Source organism: Borostomias antarcticus (genome assembly GCF_949987555.1).
Source record: "Borostomias antarcticus genome assembly, chromosome: 1".
In the NCBI taxonomy this organism is placed as follows: Eukaryota; Metazoa; Chordata; class Actinopteri; order Stomiiformes; family Stomiidae; genus Borostomias; species Borostomias antarcticus.
Genome location: NC_140234.1, coordinates 54,174,852 through 54,196,498, shown reverse-complemented (window position 1 = coordinate 54,196,498; position 21,647 = coordinate 54,174,852). Strand labels below are relative to the sequence as shown.

Below are 21,647 nucleotides of genomic sequence, written 5' to 3'. Positions count from 1 at the left end.
ACTTACTTTTACCCTGGATAAATAAGTCCAAAATGACTGGAGGTGAATGGGAGGCCGTGTTTGTGCAGCTCATCCCCTCGGGTCGCAGCTGGCAGGGGGCGGTGCAGTGCACTCCATTTAAGTTTGTTTTGGACCTTTTTTAACATTGAAGTGGATGTGTGGAATGTTCAGTTTTTAGAGTGTGGCAGCCTGTTTTTTTAAAACATCTACACAATTTGTAAACTGCTGTCGCTCCTACACTTTTAACAGCTCATACACATATTATACATTAAAACGTTCACACAACTGTGCTGATTCGTACAATGTAAGTATCTAAGCCGTGTGACTTATAGTTTTCGCTGTATGGCAATTTGTTCGGCAACTGCGCTCTCCATTGAAACGTATGGGCCCACACTAACTTTTCAACTGCTCATTTTGCATTTTTACCCTTTTTCTAACTCGTCGCAATGCCTACAGTTTTTAAGCTACACGGACATGTCACAGCCTAAAATGTTCAGCATTTTCTCAGGATTCCTACGGTGTCAATATCTAGTGTCTAGAGACACACGGTCTTCAATGGTGAAGGTGGGTAGCCTCTTGCGGCCTACACTGTCCACGACCGGCTCTGACCCAAGGGGGTGGAGTTTCACCACCACACCACTATCCACGCCACAGACACCACAACTAAGACCCTGAGTGAGCTACAGACACACGGTCTTCACTGGTGGGTGCAGGGAGATTGCCCAGATGTCACTGCACTGCCCCCGACCTGCTCTGACCAAAGGGGGCGGAGTCTCGCAACCACGCCACGTAACTCACAACACAGCCTTTGAGGTGGCTAGAGACACGCGGTCTTCACTGGTGAAGGCAGGTGGGTAGCCCGGCGCGGCCTACACTTCAGGTGTGATGCATTTGACATTTCAGATTTTTCACATTCATGCATTTTCAGCAATGCTTTTGCTATACCATTCAGCTGCTCAGCATTCACACGCATTTTCTGCAGGAAATGCAATTTTCTAGTTTTATTTTTGTCAGCTCAGCTCATATACCCTTTTTAAATGGAAGGAGCATTGTAATTTCTACTAGTAACATGTTAGACTGTTATTGGATTGAAAATTCTACAGAATAATTCATGTTTTATTTATCTTTTTCTATCGAAAAAATACTGATTTGTTTATGTCAGTTTTATTTTGAGTTCAAGGTGAATACACCTAAAAAAAAAACAGCACTGTAATTGGCATGTTCAAAGTATATCTAAAAGAAAATTAATGTTAATAAACCTGTCTGTACTCTTTTGCCCAATGAGAATAGATAAGAGAATCTATAAGGAATCGGATTGATGAGCAGAATTGAAAATGGAATTGGAATCGCTAAAATCTTATCAATTCCCATCCCTAGTCGTCATTAGGTTGTTACAGTAAAAAAAACGCTCTCTTGATGCGAAATGATTTCTGGGATATCTGGCTGTCTCAAGTCCACACAAGTCTGCTCCGATGCATCCTCGATAAAATGGGCAGAGCAAAAACACATCCTGGCATTTGATGTGGACGGACTTGCTAACTTTTGGATTGGTACAGTACTTGGGCTCTGACTGATTACGTTTCACAAGTTCACAAGTACGGACAAGTATGCATATTGGAAAAGGGCCTCAGTCTCTTCTCCTTCCCTGAAGGATCTCTCTGACAGCCAGGCTGGTTGACACACACACTGTTGAAGTGTTGAAGATAAGCCCGCCTCCTCTCTCACTCACTCACCCTGATCTCGTCACTAATCTCATTCAGCACCAAACGTTTAGACAGAGCAGTGTAGCATTATAACGGTTGCAGTTCCAGACAGTGACTTGTGTACGATAGCTTCTACAAGCAAACTAGCTAACTAGTTGACCTAGTAAAACCTAGCATAGCAAGCTAGCTAGCTTATGTGGCTACAGCTACAGTATGTGACGTTAGTGCTACAGTAGCTATGCTCTTCATAGCTGTGGCTTTCAATTTTGGCTAAGTAGTTAACTAGACGTGCTATCTACATTAATCACTGACTGTCGTAGAAGCCTGCTATGCATTTCCATTTTGCTAGTTACCTAGCTAAAGTTTGTTTATCTGATGATAAGGCTATCTAAGCATCTTATTTTACATAAATTGCCAGTTTCAGTCAGTTTGTTAGTGCTGCTTTAGTTGATGGGAGACCGCTGGAAACATACTGGTTTAAACTGCATTGGCAATATCATACACATAAACCTAGTTTGCTTCACTCTAGTGTAGTCTCTAGTTCATTCCTCACTATGCTGAAAAGTCAATGTAATGCCCCAATGCCATAAAGTAGGCCTACTCTCACTTTACACCCCCTCGCTGTATATTTGTAATTGTTTTTTTTATCCAATTCATCGATTAATCAGGTCGCGCAGCATCAAAACAATTGGTGTGGGCACATGATGTGCTGGTGCCACCAACTAATAAAGTTGGTAGCACCAGTGCCACCAAAGGAAACTGTTACAGTAGTTTTCAACCCTGATCGGTCTAGTAGTTTTTGTGTAATCCAGCTGACAAACACATAAACACGCCACTGAAAACATTACCTCATGCCCTGTGATGGTGGAGTTACTGTAGCAAAGCAAAATGTACTGGCAATTGGAATAACAACTGCTAATAGGCGGGCTCTGACCATCTCATGTGGAAGATGACAAGACAAACTAGACGACTAGTCAAACCAACATGCAAGCACACAAATAGCCATCCTTACAAGCAATGCTGAGGTATGTGGGATGAATGAAAGGACGCAAGGATAAGTACACTCTGACGCTGAGCAGTCCTTCCCAGTCTGGGAAGAAAAATCACAGGTGGTGAAGAAAGTGGTGCAGGTTTATGGTTCACAGACTTACACAGACGGACACACGTCACGTATAGAAGAGGTCGCACTGCTTAAAAAGGTCTTGGCCCTTTATCACAAGACTCCAACTAGACCAGAAAACATGTCCTTCATAAATGAAAGACTGTGAAGAATGTGAAACAGTATGTTGCTACAAATCAATAACAAGCCAATTATATAGGCCATGTGAGAAAGTATGCTAAGCTAATCTATGACCACGATGCTGCATTCCTTTCATCCTACATGACTCAGATGAGTGATCACAGTTCAGTTCTGGCCTAATGATTTTAATCCTACAGGCGTTCATCATGAACACAATGATTTTGCCACTGTTAACAGAGAAAGCCTGCTATTTCAGAGCACACTTTTCAGAGCATATACATCCAATGAGATGTATTGAATGTCAAGATACTAGGGCTGCCCCCTGAAAGTCAAAGAGCCAAATCATTTAACCCTTCAGTCACAGATTCTTGAAGTCAGTCGTTTTTTTGTTCCACTGTTAAGATGCGCTGGTGGACTAAGAGAACTCACCTGCCTTGTGATTTATATGACAGGCCAATCATTCTTTTAGACCTAGGCTATTACCGTAGCTATTTGTTGTGCAGTAAAATTAGACTTAAGACTGATACAGCAGAGGGAGGAAGGCAGGGAATCCTTCTCCCCTCCGCTGTGCGCCTAGCCTACTGTGCGCCAGCAATCACGTACATGTCATAAAACTGAATATTACAACACAAAACTGCTTTTCCACTAGGGCTGTTAATGACCACAGAAATCTTGGTCGACCAAGAGTCACCTCTTTTTCCGGATTAGTCGATTGGTCAAAATGTTTAATGCATCTTAATATATATATATATATATATATATATATATATATATATATATATAATATTTTTATAAGACAAAATGTATTCATGACACACATTTTGTGTTATTTTGTTTTATTATTATAATAAATACAACTATGCACTGCGCTTGGCTCATGTTCTATAACTTTTAAAAGTGAATGCCTTGTGAAGTTTATAGCTGCAAAATGGAAATAATGAAATAAAGAACATAGAATAGGGTTCAAAACAATCACGCAATGTCTCAAATGAAATGGCATAAATGGCCCTCTTATTGTAGGCCATAAGCCTACTCTGAGACCAGACGCTCAATTATTTCTATTTAACCAAGAGCTGTCACATAAATTAGATTGTGAAGTAAGCAGAACTTCACCTTTTCGTTGTCTTCCAATATAATGCACTATTGCTAGAGGAAACCCAGTTTCGGCTACAGTGAACTCTGATAACCTTTTGCTAGGCCATACACAGTCTGAGTCATGTAGGGCGCAGAAGGTCAAGGAATATTCTCTGCTGACCAGTTCTTCTGTAATAGTAAACAGCAGCTGCTAGAATTGGGTAGTCAGACATCGGAGACATCTAGAATGTCCGGTCCCCTAGCAACGATCTAATCTTGACCTGGCTGATCGACAAATGACCAGATCACTGCACGATTACAGCCTTCTACCATATATGTCACATGTCACCCCCACCCCCTGGCAGAATGTATTTAAGACAACCCCATACTGTTAGGTTAGCTGCTTTAGCCTCTGCTTAGCTTAGCTCCTAGCTTCCAGCCAGACTGTAGCATATTAGCCTGTTAGCTTAGCCGCTCAACCTATTCGTCATAACTTTGTTACTTCCATTTGGCTGCTTCAACATCATCCTGTATGGTATTGTAACAATTGTCATAACAATGTAATGATTGTATCCAGCCTAGCCTGAAGCTTGGCTATTGTCTTTGTAACTCTATATGCTTATTGTTTAATAAATCCACGTGATTGACGACTTCCGGAAACCCAACTGTCTGGTCAAGATCTGTCAATTGTGCTTGAAAAAAAAGCAGCTTTAGTTACAGTCAAATAATAATCTAACATAAGATAAACTAATTATGAATTATTAGAGTCATAGATCACTTACACTACTGGAGTAGATGGCCTACTACTTCACTCGTTTCATGTTGTGGCTCAAGAACAATAATAACTTGTCCAAATTTTCTGGCTAAAGGCTGCTCCTCGTTTTATTCACGATAAACCCTGCCTTGGAGAATATCCGTTCAAACAGAGTGGAGGTGGCCGGAATGCAAAGGAGGTGTTTTGCAGCTCTGGCTAGCTTAGGATACCTGTCTTCATGTTTTCTCCCCCAAGCGAGTGGTCCTGAATCCACTTTTCTACGGTCTTGCAGGCAAACCTTAATTTCTTCCTTGCTGTCCGCGTGTTGGACCTCTTTCTCCTCATCTTCACCACATTGCAGCATCTCGATGTCCCGCTGCTTGTCCGTTTTCCCTGTTTTTGCGACAGCAGGTTCCCCCTGGCCCTCTTCATCCGTTGTGTCTCCCGTGGCCTGCTCATCATCTGACCGCTGCGCTGCATCCAAGCGCTCAACCAGCTGGGAAACACAGATGTAGGCTTCGTCTCCTTTTCCATCGTCAAGAAAAGGAAGGAGCTTGAAGCGGGGGTCTACAACTGTTGCTTGGACGTACAGACTACTCGCAAATAATCTGCCATCTGCGATCAATTCCCTCCACCATCTTGGATTTAAGACTTTTAGTGGTGGGGCTGTCATCCTCCGCGATAGCTAAGTGGCGACGTTTGAGGTTGGCCAGCATAGGGATAGTAGCCGATAAGGATGCATTGTCCTCCTCGGACAGCAACTCGGTCAAGGTGTCCATTGGCTTCAGCACATTGGAAATGTCCTCTGCCATGTTCCATTGAGCTGTGGTAAGATCACGGCTGCGTTCATTTTTCCCTGTCTAACTCGGGTCGGACAGCACAGCTGTTACGGGCCACCTCTGTTCGAGGAGATGCTCTAACATGGCCTGAGTTGAATTCCACCTCGTGGAAGCGTCCTGGATGAGGTGGTGTTCAACCACATTTTGCTGCTGCTGTTTTTCTTTTAGCCCCCTTGTAGCTTTTGCTCCTTTCTTAAAATTACTCATGAGCTGTCTGGCTGCAGCCACAACGTGAGTGATGGGATCCCGCTTGAGAGCAGCATTAATGCAGAGTTGCAATGTGTGCCCAGAACACCTGACTCCTTTAACTTGTCCCCATTCCTCCGCTATCCCCAGTATATCTGCACATAGACCCATGTTCGCAGCGTTGTCATGGACAACTGCAACCCTTTTTGATGCTGGAATTCCGTTTGCATCTGCAGCGTCTCCAAGTCTGTGCAATATTGGCTGCTGTGGGGTTTTCCTCCATTTCTTTAGTCTCAAGAACAAGACACTTTAGTTCCCAGGCCTAGGTGAGCATACTGTATGCAGTGGCGGTTATGTAAGACTCGATTCTCACTGAGGTCCATATACTGTATCTGTGGTAAAACTGACTGCCTGGCTGTTTCGAATGGACTCTAAAACCATTTATTTAGCTTTCTCGTATTTTGCGGTCAGACAATTCATAACTGTCTTTCTGCTTGGCACGGTGTATCCGGGGGCCATTGATCGTCTTAAATCCCACGCCCTCTATCAGGTTGACAGGCCTCATATCAAGCGCTATGAAGTCCACAATAGCATATTTTTCGGCTTCTTTTGTCCGTGATGGCTGCGGGCTTCAGCAGGTCCAATGTGGTTTGCGTTAAGGCTGTAACGATTATTGCATAATCGTCAAACCGCGATTATTTTTTCTGACCGCGATTTTTTTTTTTTAACCGTGGTTATGAAAAAAATGTAATAATAAATAAATAAAATATATTTTTAAATAAAATAAAAATCTGTTAGTTCTGTTCTGAGTTAATATGGTAGCAACCCTAGTTCAATGGAATTCTTCAACTTGTTGGCACTTGTCCTATACGTTCATAGCAACTAATGACAAGAGACACTATTAAAGAAATAAGAAGCACTGATGCATTGTCCACTTCATGTGCTATTTGTATACTTTTAATAAAATGAAATGAAATTTAATTTCATCTTAGTTTTTCAATGCTTTTTTTATTGAGGAGGATATATGTTCTATGTAAATGTTGTTAACATTCATGATATTAAAGAGGCATGGTTTTAAACCACAGGTGTACTTCATAGGCTGAGTACTTGTTATTAGGCCTACATTATCTGGTAAAAATGAGTCAGAGGAGAGGCACGAAAATCAGGGAAAAAAGGCAGTAAAATCGACTTTCAGATTGTTTTTGACTTAAATGTGTCTTGTATTCTGTCATATCGCTTCATTTTCAAGTGCTCCGTCGCCCCCTGCAGTCCTCATGAAAATACAGTCCATGTTACAGTCCGTTGACAACTGTCTTACGCCCGGCTCACACGCTTGCGTTTGATGCGTCAACTTTGACGGATGCCATTCACTTTCGCTGCCGCACGCAACAACAACCAATCACATTGTCCAAAACTGCGCTCGCAACAGCCGAGTATATTCTCCGAACCTGCTTGCGCAAACTATTTTGAAAACCCACCCGGCTTTTCGTTTAGTGCTGTCATGGATGCTAATCTGGTCGAACGTGTGGCGATCGTTTATGCATTGTGGTTGAGGCAACGTGAACGTGGTGCCCGCAGGTATTGGGTACATCCTATCCTGAAAACAAACAATTCAAACAGCGATTGTCCTCCATCTTGGTATCGAAAAATGTGAAATCCCGCCTTGCGATGACGTCTTTCTCCGTCAAGACATCTGATTGGTCGGCAGCTCCGGCAACGCATCTGAAAGTTGAAAATGTTTTAACTTTCGACGCTAGCAACGCAGGCAACGCAACGCACCGGGACAACAACGGAACCAGAATGCCATTCGGCTGCAGCCATTGAAAGTGAATGGCATCCGTCAAAGTTGACGCATCAAACGCAAGCGTGTGAGCCCCCCGTTACTAGCTCGTCATTCACTTAACATTGTAGGCCAGATAAAATGATTCTGGCTTACAGAAATCAAGACCAAATGAAAAATCAACCAATCAAATTAGCCCACACATACAAAACCGCGAAAAATGTCGTCATCAGTCGAAATGTAACCTAATCTATTTGTCAAAATGCTTAAAAGTGGGCGTAGGGTAAGCCAGTTCTCTAAGTGTTTACATTGGAATTCCCATTGACATTTTAACATTGGGACAGTTTATCCAATCAAAACTTGTCATGACTGTCCCGTCATTCACATCGCCTGTCAATCACGTTACCTGCTTTAGCTATCTAGCTACTGGCAGCATCAATGAACATGGATAACAGAGATCTTGAGTATTTGTTGAAAGTAGATTCCCAAATAAAGTGGATTAAATACAATATAAGGTTGGTCTTCTGTGATTAATTACCAGTTGTTATGGCTGTGCATTTTGCTTTGCCTAGATTTAATCAGCACTTGAGAGCGTGAACTTTGCTTCCTGGAGCTGTGGGCTAATACGCCTAGTACCCTAAACACTGATTAGTGAAGTAGGGGAGTAGGCTATTGAGTGCTGTGACCTAAGGGGGTCTATTTTATCATCATATTATTCCTCTTTGTGGTGCTTGGCCATTGTTGTCATATAATGGCTCTGTAGTTTATTATGTGGGTCCCTTAAAGCTTGGTTGTTTTGCCCTAAATATTGCCCTCTTATTCGCTCGCTCTCAAATTATTGGCCTTTGTTGATGTGTTCAAAAACATCAGTAGGCTAGGCTACTGTAGTTTTCACATAAAAATGCCACTGCTCAGCGCCCTTCTGGTGCTGTGAAACCTCCCATCAGGACATGCTTTGAAAGCGCACCCCCCAAAAAATCGCGTGCTTCGTTGGTCCTGGCTTACCTGGTTCTAGGACCCACCAGACGTCACTGATGTTCATTTGTATATTTTCCTCAATCTTGAGAAACCTCATTATGTGTAACCTCATTATGTGTAAAGCTAGACAGACATTTTCCCTGCTGATTACTGTGCAAATGTACTGTATACTGTAGGAGTCAAGACTCCCCCTTGTGCTGGCAGACGGGGCACATTTCACGCACACGCACACACACACAAATCAGCATGCTTTGTGTAGGGCTGCACAATTAATCGTGAATTAATCGAAATCGTGATTATGACCTCCGCAATTAACTAATTGCAAAAGGTCGCAATTAATGTGATTAATAATTTTGCTTTGAATTGAGGTTGCTAGGACTACACAGACGAATCACAGGCGCTTATGCTGTCTGACCAATCACATGCGTTCCCGCTGAGCGCGCTGTGCGCAGCAATTTCACTGAGAAGACAGATAGCAGTAGGGCAAGACAAGTGTCACAAGAGTACCCGCAGCCGTGAGAAGTAAAAAAATGAGGTCAGTGAGTTAGTAGCAATAAAGGGATCAACGTCCGTGATTTGGGAGCATTTTGGTTATTATATATTAATATTATATATTAAATATTAATCGCAATTACCATTTTGGAGCAAATAATCTTTTGTCATAATCGTGCAGCCCTAGCTTCGTGTGCACATTTTTGCAGCTGCGTGTGCATCACCACCGCTGCTACCAGGGTTTCCGTTAGAGAAAATCGGTACCGGTCAATGTTTCCGGGAAGATTAGACTTTTCCGGACAAACTGGAGAAATTCCGGTCATTATATTATAATATAATATTAGGCCTATTATAGGTGTTTGTCATGTAATTGCACAGCCACAAAAATAGTCACCTTTGAATTGCGACTGTAGGCTAGAACATGAATGTTTATTTCAATTGCATGAATCGGATTTGAGGATGTAGGCTAATTGGTTTGGGATTCGCGACAGTAATATTTGTTTACTAATTTCTCTTTCCAGTTTTAGCCTACCCTTTTTATCAATAAAACAGCGTCATTATAACCACAGACATCGCAGTAGGCTATGAGGATGAGGAGGACATAACAACTGTTGAGAAACAACTGATAGGCGGGCTGGGCTAAATAAAGAAATGCCACAATGCATGTCTAGATATATACATTTTTTATTTAAAAGTGCAAGAGGTTAGGCAACATGTAGGCTTCTCGTAACATTTAAATTTAAGGCCTACGGCTGCGCTGATTGGAATTCATAGGCTAGGCCTATAGCCTTATTTCAGCCTTTTATCAGATAGGCTAAAATAGAACAAAACTCTTTGAAAATAAATATAGCCTACTTAAATAAAGTGTATTGCTGTGTTCACACCGGGCACGGCGAGAAAATTTGCGCCGCCCAGTTCACCCAATCTCACCGCGGGATCAATCGCCGCGCCACCCAGTTTGCGCAAATTGTATTGACTTTCTATGTAAACTCGCTGCGCCGCAGGAAAAATTTGCGCCCGGTGTGAACACAGCATAAGAACTTACAACGTGCATAGGCTAATTTCCATTCGATATTATAGGCCTATGCATTTTTGCCTCAAGCTCCGTACCTCAATCGGGCTCCCTCTCGCTTGCTATGGTGGCCCGCTAGCCTATAGGCCTATATTTATGTGTGTTGGGGAGGTAAAATGCCGTACCGTGAAATACCGTAAACCGTACCGTGTAACTAGATACCGTACCATACCGTAATGCAAAAATCCATACCGTCTCATCCCTATTAGGAAAACGTACAATTGCAATCGGACTTCAGGACAAAACACAGGAAAGTGTTTCACCCAAGCAGAAGTAACTGGGTTTGTGCTTGCGCGCTGTTTTAAACACTGGGATTTTTTATTTATTTATCTACAACTGTTGTTATAATGGTAACCTACAATACATTTGATTAAAATATGTCTATAAACCATATATTTTATTATGTGCTTGTGTGGGTTTACTGTTTTATCCCATCCAGTTACATGTAATTAATTACATTTTAAGCTCTAGGACTTTACCAGCCTTACGGGATAAGTTAGGCCATCTTTATAGACCTACTCTTCAGTTAATTGTTTTTTTTTAGGCAGAGGCAGGGATTTTGGTAGGAGAGGACAGGACTGTGGCACAGGCACAGAGTGGAGGGACTGGTGAGAGAGAAGAGAAGAGAGAGGTTGTTTAGGGGAGCGCAAGAGAGGAGAAATGAGAAGGAAGGGGACAGGAGAGAGGAACAAGGGAGGAAGAAGGGTGGTCTCCGATCCCCCCACTTTTTCCGTTTCGAAATCAGACTCTTTTTTTCACACACCACCACACCAAGAGATCAGTTCCACAGGAAACACTGTGAAGCCATATCCCTAAAAGTAAGAAGACTCATTCTGTACAGGCTACTACCCCATTTCTGTTTGGCCTTTCTGGCACCTGACCCACAGCACTTCCTATTGTGCAACTGTACAGATAAACACACATGGCTTGAATTAAAAATGAGAATGCAGTCTGTAACAAGGGCTTTCTAACAGCCCATGTGACAGTGTGACAATGCTATTTCTCCCATATACAGCAGAGTGGTCAAGAACCACATGGCAAATGGTGGCGAGAAGCAGAATGCAATGACTAGCCTATTTCATTAGTCATTAATTATTCACTGAGAACACAACAACAACCTTTGTTGAGCTTTAGAAATAAAAACAGTCTATTAGGTTGTGTCCCTCTGTGATACAGAGGGAATTTAAGTGAAACCAAACTAGCTCTATCCCTACCTGTATCATGAACTAGCCCGTATAGAATCAACCTTCTTTCAGGTGGAAACCTGTTAATCCCATATCAGACATGGTCAGATTTGTACAGTGTTATTGTTATACAGTAGAACTTAAATTAAATAAACAGAGCCTTCAATAAAACAAATGGGCCAAATATTCTTTATTCCTCCTCAGATCAGCGTGAGTGTCTGACAGGTTAATTGTCTGACAGGGTAATTGAGTTTTAATGTTTAATGTGCAGTGTCCACTCTAGCTCCTCGGGAAATGGTGTCGTCAACTGCATTGCCGCCTTTGACTTCAGAAGCTCTAATAATGACTTAATTACAGTTGACCTACTTACTTGTTTTTCTGCTAATTAATATGTCCACTGCTTTAACTTATTTGCAGGGCTCTAAGGTGCGACCATTTTACTCGCATTTGCGACTAAATTGTTTTTGTGCGATCAGAAAAATCATTTAGGAGCACACTGTGCAAGTACTCTTTTCAACTTCACTCATTTGCATTTGCGCCTAAAATAAATCCATGCAAATTGGATCAAACTAGACTAGAGTCAAAGTTTTGCGCACCCGTATACAAAACTACAAGTCCCACAACTTTTTTAAGTCCCAGGACTGCAACCTGCAACGCGCAGAACTCTCGTGATGACGCGTGATGACAGCTCAGCTGCCCTCACTCAAAAATGACTGTGCAGACGCCGAATGCCCCTGCCAGTAACGTTAAGCTGTTAACCAAGGGCTAGGGCTAAGGGGGGCTATTGGGATTGGGCCATAGTCTTCATTAGGACCAATGCACATGATGAAGTTGTGGGAATAGTATAGTCTTCATTAGGACCAATGCACCTGATTAAGTGTGTGGGAATAGTAGTCTTCATTAGGACCAATGCACATGATGTAGTGTGTGGGAATGGTAGGCTATAGTCTTCATTAGGACCAATGCACATGATGAAGTGTGTGGGAATAGTAGTCTTCATTAGGACTAATGCAACTGATGAAGTGTATGGGAATAATATAGTAGGAGAGGATGAGAGCTCCTATGGTGAGCAGGTTATTATTGTTGTTGGCAGTAGGCCTAATGTGTGTGTTGCTAATAAAAATGTGTTCAAAATTTTTGTTGCGCTCCTAAATTTCTTTCTGTGCTCCGAAATGTTTTCATTTAGTGAAAAATGTTAGCTTAGAGCCCTGATTTGGCTTTTGCATTCCTTGTTTGTATCATTTTAACAGCAGCTAATAGGAGACTTGATTACAGTGCTGTGCGAGTTCGTGTGAGATAGCCGGAGCACCACATTTAGAGATATGACTAAACCTGTAAGCAAATGCTAGGCTGAGGAAATGACACCACTGCTTCTGTGTGCAGGCTGCTGGGTTGCACCAGAGCCATCCTATAGAGCTTTAATAATAAATACACCATATTGTGCACGGATGCATGAAAACAAAAGGATGGCACTCCCTTTACATCACATAAAAGATGCATCAAGCTAATCAAAATGGAGATATACGCATTGGTTCTAGCTCTGATGAAACAGGGAGGGTTGCCTTGCAGCCATTAAAGAGAAATTACTGTTTTCTTTGCTAGACTTTGAGATGCAGACCCCACTGTGGACAGAGAGAGCCTCTCAGCATGGATGGACACCTAGCTTCATCATCCTGGACTGTTCTCATACAGAGGCCCCATGGGCCTCAATGGACGTTGTGTTGGAGCTGGTCAGGGTCAGATGACTCCTGTAGCCCCCAGGATTAAATAGGGCTGGGTATCGGTACTCGATACCTTGTAGTACTGGATCGAAACAAACTGATACCAAGTAGCATCGAAACATCTTCAGTCAAACCAGTACTTCATTCGATCCTTTTTGTATTGAGATCTAGGAAAAAAAGACGTTGTAATATGGTCCAATCACCGCAATAATTCTTCAATTTAATGCGACGTGTGATTGGTCCATTACGGCAGACAGCTACAATCCGTCTGGTGAAATCGACTGCAACTGCGAGTTGTTGACACAATTTAGCACGCTGAGGTAATGCCACCAAAACGCTCAAAGGTATGGTTATATTACACGCCTATGGCGTATGGTAAAAATAAATGCATAAAAACACGGATTTCCCCCATTACCTAGCTAGCTAGCTAGCATTAGCAACCCTACTGTAATGCATTGCTTAGTGCATTGGTTACTTAGTGGTAGTTTTAACTTCTGTAGCAGGGTCAATGACATGACGTGCATATTTTTGTGTCCGGGTTGTTTATTTCCATTTAAAAATAAATTAATCAATTCAAGTCATACATGATTTTATTATATAAAACATGTTTAGTTTGAATCTATTTTCAGTAAATTCAAATAATATAGATTACTTTGTGTTTTGGCAGCTCAAACCCCCAAATGTCAGGTGGCGCAACCGTCCGAGTAAGGAACAGATTAAGAAAACTGTTAAAAATGGTATTTTAATAATAATTAATTAAATATAAAATACTGTGGCATGATTTTATGTTTGAAACCTTTCAAATAAACACAATTTTACAAATAACAATAGTTTTAAAGCTATTGAGATAATTGGGGGACTTTTGTCCAGCAATTTGAGCTTTTCAAATGTCAGGGTGGCACAACCGTAAACATGGGACTTTTATTTTGAAGTCAAGAGGCGATTGCATCATCCAGATGTTGCATCATCCAGAGGACCCTATCTGACTTCCATGGCTGAGTGAAAAGGTTTGTAGAGCTCTCTCAAATATTGATAAAAATAGCTACTTTCACCTCATAGGTAGGATGGTACACTTTCCATGTCAGGTGGTACAACCAATGTAAAACTAGGAAATGTTTATTTTATCATAAAACTATGTATTCTGTCTTAAAATGATTTGTATGATATTGCTAGCATAGGTCAAAGCTAATGCAGGTGTCCAAGTAGAAGCCTGTTTAATTTGAAATCAGTTGCAAAAGTCAGGTGGCGCAACCCATAAGTCAGGTGGCACAACCCATAAGTCAGGTGGCACAACCCATAAGTCAGGTGGCACAACCTCAAGGAATGCCACTATATGAAATAAATAATGTTATTTAAAGCTTCAATATGCTATAAAATGTTTATTTGTTTCAAGTTAAATATGTTATACACTTTGAAACCTTTTAACAATTATAATTTCTTAATTTTAATCATTTTAGATGCCACTCACAGTCAAAGAGAAAGCTGCACGACACAGGCAGCGCATTCAAAATGATCCAGCTGCAAGAGAAGCATATCTTGCAAAAAGAAGAGAGAGGTAATACATCTTGTGTGTTTAAATCAGATTCTTTTGCAGACAGTGACTAGATTTTCGTGTGCTACTCACAACCGGAAAATGGGCACCAGGATCATGAGACAAAATAGGCCAGCAACACACATGAAGGTCTCGCGTGAGTAGGACGCAAAATGTAGTCACTGTCTGCAAAATAATCTGATTTAAACGGTTCCTTCACAACGGAATATCATTATTATACCAGTTTTTGGCTACAGACATCCGTAGGAACTTGGGATATTTTCATATTTGACATACGATGTCGGGAAAGAGGTAAGAATAGGCCCATTATACCAATTCCTGCCTATTGTTTTTGAAGCTGCGCGTGACTGTCTATTATCATTAATAGACATCACACCGGGACTAGATAAACTATAGTTTTGATAGCAGTTTATTTGCAGTTTTTTATTGGGAATATGCCAGTTTATTTGTTCTCCTGTATTATAGTTACCAGAGGAGGAGGAGAGAGGGAAAGATTGTGAAACCCCGGATCAGCCAGCTGTCCAGAAAAGAGCAGGAAAAGCTGAAGCAAGAATGGAAGCAAGACCAGAGAAAGCACAGGGAAAGGAAAAGGGCTACAGAGGAAATCCTGAATTTCACACCTGAATCATTAGATACCACTCCCACAGGTGGTACCCCAGCAGACCCCCAGCCTAACCCTCCCAACACTGACAGAGAGAATATTGTCAGTGTAGATGTAGTGCAACCCAGAGCATCCTCAACACCACAGAGAGTAGCAAGCACAAACAGTAAGACATGGCTAAGAGAGAAAGCAAAGATGCGCAGTAAAATGCACAAAATGAAAAGTGAAATAGAAGCTGGCAAACGAGAATCTGAAAAATTACAAAAGCGCATACAAAGGTTGAGGGCAAAAAAGAAGGAAAAGTCTACAACTGAAAAGAACAGATCAAGGAGAGCAAAGAAATGGCCTAAGCAGAGAAAGGAGAGAGTTGTTGACTTTCTCTGTCGTGATGAGAACAGTCGTTTACTGCCAGGGAGAAAAGATACAGTTACGAAAAACAAAAACAAACAACAGAGGCGTGTGTTAGTTAAGCCTTTGACTGAACTCCATCTGCAGTACAATTCAGAAATGCAAATGTCCGACAAGCTGTCTTACAGACAATTTGTTCGTTATCGTCCTTTCTTTGTCACACAGCCCAAAGCATCAGACAGGAATACTTGTTCCTGCTTGGACCACGAGAACGTCAAACTTCTGGCTGAAAAACTGCAGCAGAAAGGTCTTCTGGAAACTGCTAGCATTTCTCAGCTGTTGACCTCAATTGTGTGCAGTCCAGACAACAGGTCATGCATGTATCGAGTCTGTGCCAAATGCTGCTACAATGAGGTAGAGGTTGCAACACCCCAGATGGTGGAGACTGTGACCTGGCATCAATGGATAAGAAAACCCGTATCAGAGGGGCAGAAGACCTACATGAACTTTGTCAAAGAAGCACAAACAGGAACATGTTCTGAACTGGTTAACCTTTTCAGTCAGAAGCTTGACAAACTAGCCAAACACCACTACAACTGGTTGCACCAGGCCAAAGAGTGCAGGGCTCTGAAAGAAAGCCTAAGAGAAGATGAAGTTGTCCTCCATGTGGATTTTTCAGAGAACTTCTCCTGCAAACTTCACAGAGAGGTGCAATCTTTTCACTTTGGAGGGAGCCGGAAGCAGGCCACTGTCCACACATGTGTCGCTTACACAGCAGCTGGCTCACAGTCCTATGCTACCATCTCTGCATCCCTTCGGCATGATGAGAGAGCTGTGTGGGCCCACTTGGAGCCAGTGCTAAGGGATGTGAAGAAGAACAGCAATCCATCTCCCATAACTTTACATGTGATGAGTGACGGTCCAGTCACTCAGTACCGTAACAAAAAGAATTTCTATTTGCTTAGCACCATCCCCTTCCTCTCAGGCTTCCAGCACGTGACCTGGAACTTCTCGGAGAAGTCCCACGGAAAAGGCGCCCCCGACGGAGTTGGAGGTGCAGTCAAGCGCACTGCTGACTCTGCTGTCCAAATGGGTGCAGATGTCCAGACCCCAGAAGACTTTTACAGCCTCCTAACAGAAAGAAAATCTGAGATCAAGTACTTCTGGGTGAGTGAGGAGGACATCCAAAGATTAGATGAAGCGGTCCCTGAGGTTGTGCCCCCTGTAAAGGGAACGTTGGCACTGCACCAGGTCATCTCCACTGAACCAGGGAAAATCATGCACCGAGAGATCTCCTGCTTCTGCAGCAGACCACATTCATGCCAATGCCACAATACCACAACGGTCAACTTGCAACCAGCCAGTGCCCAAGATGAGAATGGTGATCTGGAAACAGCCAGTGCCCAAGATCAGAATGAACCACAAACAGCCAGTGCCCAAGATAAGAATGATCTGAATGGGAAGTTCATCTTAGTGAAATATGAAGGTCGGCCGTTCGTAGGACAGGTTCTTCAGGTAATTGGTGGTGAGGTTGAGGTGAGCTGCATGGAGCAGTTGGGAAGAAAGAATAAGTTCACTTGGCCGTATCCTGCTGACATCATCTTTTACTACACAGCTGATGTGCTCAAAGTGATCTCAGAGCCAGAGCCTCATTCACGGCACACACAGCTAACTCATGCAGACTGGGAGTGCTTTAGTATGCACACATGAAATGGGACAATTAACACTCTACCAGTGTGTTGAGCTTACAACAACACCTCCAATCTGCGCCAGCAGCAGCACCAGAGAGTTAACAGACCATCCTGACCACCACCAGACCATCTTGACCACTACCAGGCCATCCTGACTGCTACCAGACCATCCTGACAGCAACCACACCTTCCTGACAGCTACTAGACCACCCTGACCACCACCAGACCACCCTGACAGCTACAGACCATCCTTACCACTACCAGACCACCCTGACAGCTACAGACCATCCTGACAGCTACCAGACCATCCTGACCGCTACTACACCATCTAGCCAGCTATCATACCATCCTGACAGTTACCACCAGACCATCCTGCCCTGACCACTACTAGATCATCATGACAGCTACCACACCACCCTGAAAGCTTCCAGAACATCCCAACAGCTAACATACCAGCCCATCCTGACCTCTACTAAATATCTAATTGTTTTGGACTACGTCAGATATGACTTAATTGTTACCACAATCCATTTTCCAAAGTCAATGAATGTAGTGTTTTCAGACCTTAGAATACATTTAATGAATGAACATGGATATTTGATATTATATATCCTATACAGTATATATGGTATTTGAAGTATTTTGTTAAACATGACTACATTGTTCTTAAATCACAATCCATTTTTATCTGGTATTTTTTATTGTTGCATTCCAGTTGCTATGAATTTGTACGTTTTAATGAATGATTTGAGTATTTGAAATATTTTGTCAAACATGACTTTATTGTTCTTAAATCACAATCCGTTCCAGTTGCTATGACTTTGTTTTTAAATAGGCCTACGTTTTATAGAATACTTTTTTATGAATAATTTGAGTATTTGAAATATTTTGTCAAACATGACTTCATTGTTCTTAAATCACAATCCATTTAATGTCCAGTAATGTTTTAAAATATGTTTTATGAATTAATTTGGTAACTAATTTGTGCATCTAACCAATGAATACTTTAATAAAGACTGTTGACTAAAACAACTGTTTTTGTATTTAAAATAAAAAAATCATTTTTTTTCAATTATTCAGCATAGTTCTTGTCATTACTAATGTTGTCAGGTGGCACAACCGATAATCGTCAGGTGGTGCAACCAGTTAAAATGCATTTAAACCAATAAATGATGGATTAAAGTGGATAAATTGTTGATAAGTATGATGTGAACAGCTATTGTATTGAATACATTCATTTGTATATTTGTGTAATAATTTTTCTGTCTTTAAATGTAAAATTGGATGTTAAAAATACTAAATATCTGACCCTTAGAATGCATTAATCTTAAATTATTGTAAATATAATACACAACCCCCAAAAACGAATGTGTTAGGCAATATAGACACTCTAATAGATACTTGACAAAGATTTCCCTTCAAATAAATAATAGGAAAATATAAATAATTTTACACATTTTTGGTTGCGCCACATGACATTTTTGGGCAGTCAAGTTAAAAATACAGTTAAAAAAAGAATTTAAACACATTGAAATGTTTTTTAACAAATTAGGCTTGTTTAAGCACATTATTACAGATACAAAAATATGAATTTTATCTATTTTGAACAAACTATTTAAAAATAACTTTTTAGAACCCTTATTTGTCATTGACCCAGCAGCGAAATGTGTTTAGGCAAACGTTATTAACTAATGTTATGCTTAATGTTAAGACCCCCTAGGCCTACTACCACCACAACTGCTACTGCTGATGTTGCCACCCCCAGCAGCAGCCTTGACACACCGTTCACATTAGCTGCAAGATCATGGATGACTAAAAAATGTGTAGTTACTGTCATAGTTATATTGTAATAAATGCAGTTTGATACTCTTTTAAACACTTTCAAAATCTATTCTTGAAAAAAATATTTGAATGTGGGAGGATTGATGGCATTTTACACAACTGAATGCTTCCATTCACATGATGGTTATGGAATGGAAAAAATTAATAAAAGAAATTCAAAGTATCAATTGAAGTATTCAATTGGTATCGGTATCACTTTAAGGGTACTGGTATTGGTACTGGTATCGTAATTTTGGAAATGATACCCAGCCCTAGGATTAAGGCAATGCAACGGAGGGTGAGAGACAGGATTAAATCCATCTGAGCTCCACGCTGGAACTACAGTGGGATTCTTAATCATGACACATGCTTTTAATTACTCCTCCATACCAAACACCCAATTAGGTAACAGGGCCGAAGGGGACGCTTCCAGCAAAGCAGCGAAAGGAAGGAGACGGTTGATGTAATTCACCACAGGGATATCCGGTTGATTGGAAGTGGGGAACAAATTTAATGGTATGGGATTGCGAGAGAATGGGAAGAACCCTAGAATCCTCTACATGTTGTGTGAAACACCACAAGTGTAAACTAGAAAAGGTTGCTCGAAGAGCGCATGCCTCCGCCCATGATGAATGTTGCCTGGCTCAAATCAGGTTTTCATTGATAAGCAATTGGTACTTGGAAGTTCCGAAGGGGATTATTGAAGTACCCCACTACCTTTACTACTGCTGGAAAGGCCCACACCAAGGCCAGACAGAGTATGTATGGATTAATACTTTCCATGGAAGAATTAAGCATGATGATGCATGTCGTCAGTACAATGGCTTGAGTGGGTTTTTCTAGTTTTCAAATGCTCTGCCTAAAACTACTCTGCAGAAAGCGCAAGATTCCAGATGCAACTACCGCCTCTGCAGGAAAGGCACACAACAAGGCCAGCAAGAGTACAGTATGGGCAGCGTTTCCGCTGGTAATGTTTTGACGTGGCGCACCGCCACGGCAAGATCCTTGCCGCCACACCAAACATTTGATACAAAAAACAATAATACAAATTAGGCTATATAAATATAAAAGTCTTAAATTAAAAATCTTAAACTTTTTAAATATTTCTGCCTAAATGCGCATTGAAAACCACTGTCGCGCCCACATTAGGACTATTTATTTTCAATAAGACTAAGAGCCTATAGGCCGCACGCTCTGTGCCACTCCATGCTGCTCCTTTCTGAGATGATCGGAAGACTCAGCGTGTGAAGGGATTTTTTCTTCAGTGAGCGGCATGAGATTACAACGAATGATAGGTAGGCTATTGACGCTCAAATATTACCATAGTGTTAACCAGTGTTTGAATTGGGCCAAACACTGGTGCTGGCACCTAGGCCTACTACTCAAAATGCCTAGCCTACTGCCTAAAATACATTTATGTTAGGAAGAGAGAGGAGAATGATGAGACCAGTCAGGTAGGCTAGGTTATTGAAGAGGAAGAGAGAGGAGAATGATGAGACCAGTCAGGTAGGCTAGGTTATTGCCAGCTAGCCATGATTCACATCAGGGGGATTCAGGAACAAGGCAAGCTACCTGTAGGCTAACAGTTTTGCCCGCTTCCCAGGGACCAGTAAACTCTGTTTGGGCAAGAGGAATGCCTCATGCAGGTGTCTGATCGGACAAGTAAAAAAATTAATATGATAAATTGGCCTTGTGTTGCTAACGTTACGTAACGTTATCTGAAAATACAGTTTGAGCCGAAGCGGAGCCTGCTCCATTTGAGCTACGCGCTGCTGTCTGTCAGTCGGCCAGCCCTTCAAGCGAGCGTTGTCAAGGAGACATAAACCACAAGCGCGAGTAGGTTCTGCAACTTTCGTGCGAGTCAGGCGCAGCGCTGCCTGATGGATTGTGCGACCGTCTTTTTGGCTGGCTGAACTAACACTAGCTTGCGTTAATGTTCCTCCAGCCACCTAAAATGTGCCAATCAAAATAACAGAAAAAGCAACAAATTATTTAGGCATGTTTGAAGACTATCTTACCTTTTTATTTATTTATCTACAGCTGCTGTTATAATGGTAACCTACAATACATTTGATTAAAATATGTCTATAAACCATATGATTTATTAAGTGCTTGTGTGGGTTTACTGTTTTATCCCGTCCAGTTACATGTAATTAATTACGTTTTAAGCTCTAGGACTTTACCAGCCTTACGAGATAAGTTAGGCCATCTTTATAGACCTACTCTTCAGTTAATTGTTTTTTTTAGGCAGAGGCAGGGATTGTGGTAGGAGAGGACAGGACTGTGGCACAGGCACAGAGTGGAGGCACAGGTGAGAGAGAAGAGGAGAGAGAGGTTGTTGAGAGGAGCGCAAGAGAGGAGAAATGAGAAGGAAGGGGACAGGAGAGAGGAACAAGGGAGGAAGAAGGGTGGTCTCCGATCCCCCACTTTTTCTGTTTCGAAATCAGACTCTTTTTTTCACACACCACCACACCAAGAGATCAGTTCCACAGGAAACACTGTATGGGTAAATACTTTCCATGGCAAAACTAAGAATAATTATGCATTTCATAGGGATGTCACCGTTTGGATTTTTTCCCACCGACTGACAGGCTAAAGCCAACACCGGTAT

The 21,647-nt window shown here is 41.7% G+C and overlaps 2 protein-coding genes across 6 annotated transcripts in view; one reads left to right on the top strand and one right to left on the bottom strand.

Moving 5' to 3' along the window:
* ncam1b (neural cell adhesion molecule 1b) overlaps window positions 1-21,647 on the bottom strand; it is a 110,525-nt gene that overhangs the window by 76,504 nt on the left and 12,374 nt on the right. The window lies entirely within an intron of this gene.
* On the top strand, window positions 14,003-18,136 carry LOC311312219 (uncharacterized protein). 2 transcript variants are annotated; one of them, XM_084442091.1, is made up of 3 exons: window positions 14,003-14,030; window positions 14,481-14,578; window positions 15,750-18,136. In XM_084442091.1, exon 3 carries the CDS (start codon window positions 15,903-15,905, stop codon window positions 17,232-17,234), a length of 1,332 nt encoding a protein of 443 aa, XP_084298217.1. In that variant the 5' UTR covers window positions 14,003-14,030; window positions 14,481-14,578; window positions 15,750-15,902; the 3' UTR covers window positions 17,235-18,136. The 2 variants fall into 2 exon arrangements, with proteins under 2 accessions (XP_084298217.1, XP_084298218.1); XM_084442092.1 differs by having other exon boundaries at window positions 14,008-14,030; window positions 16,510-18,136.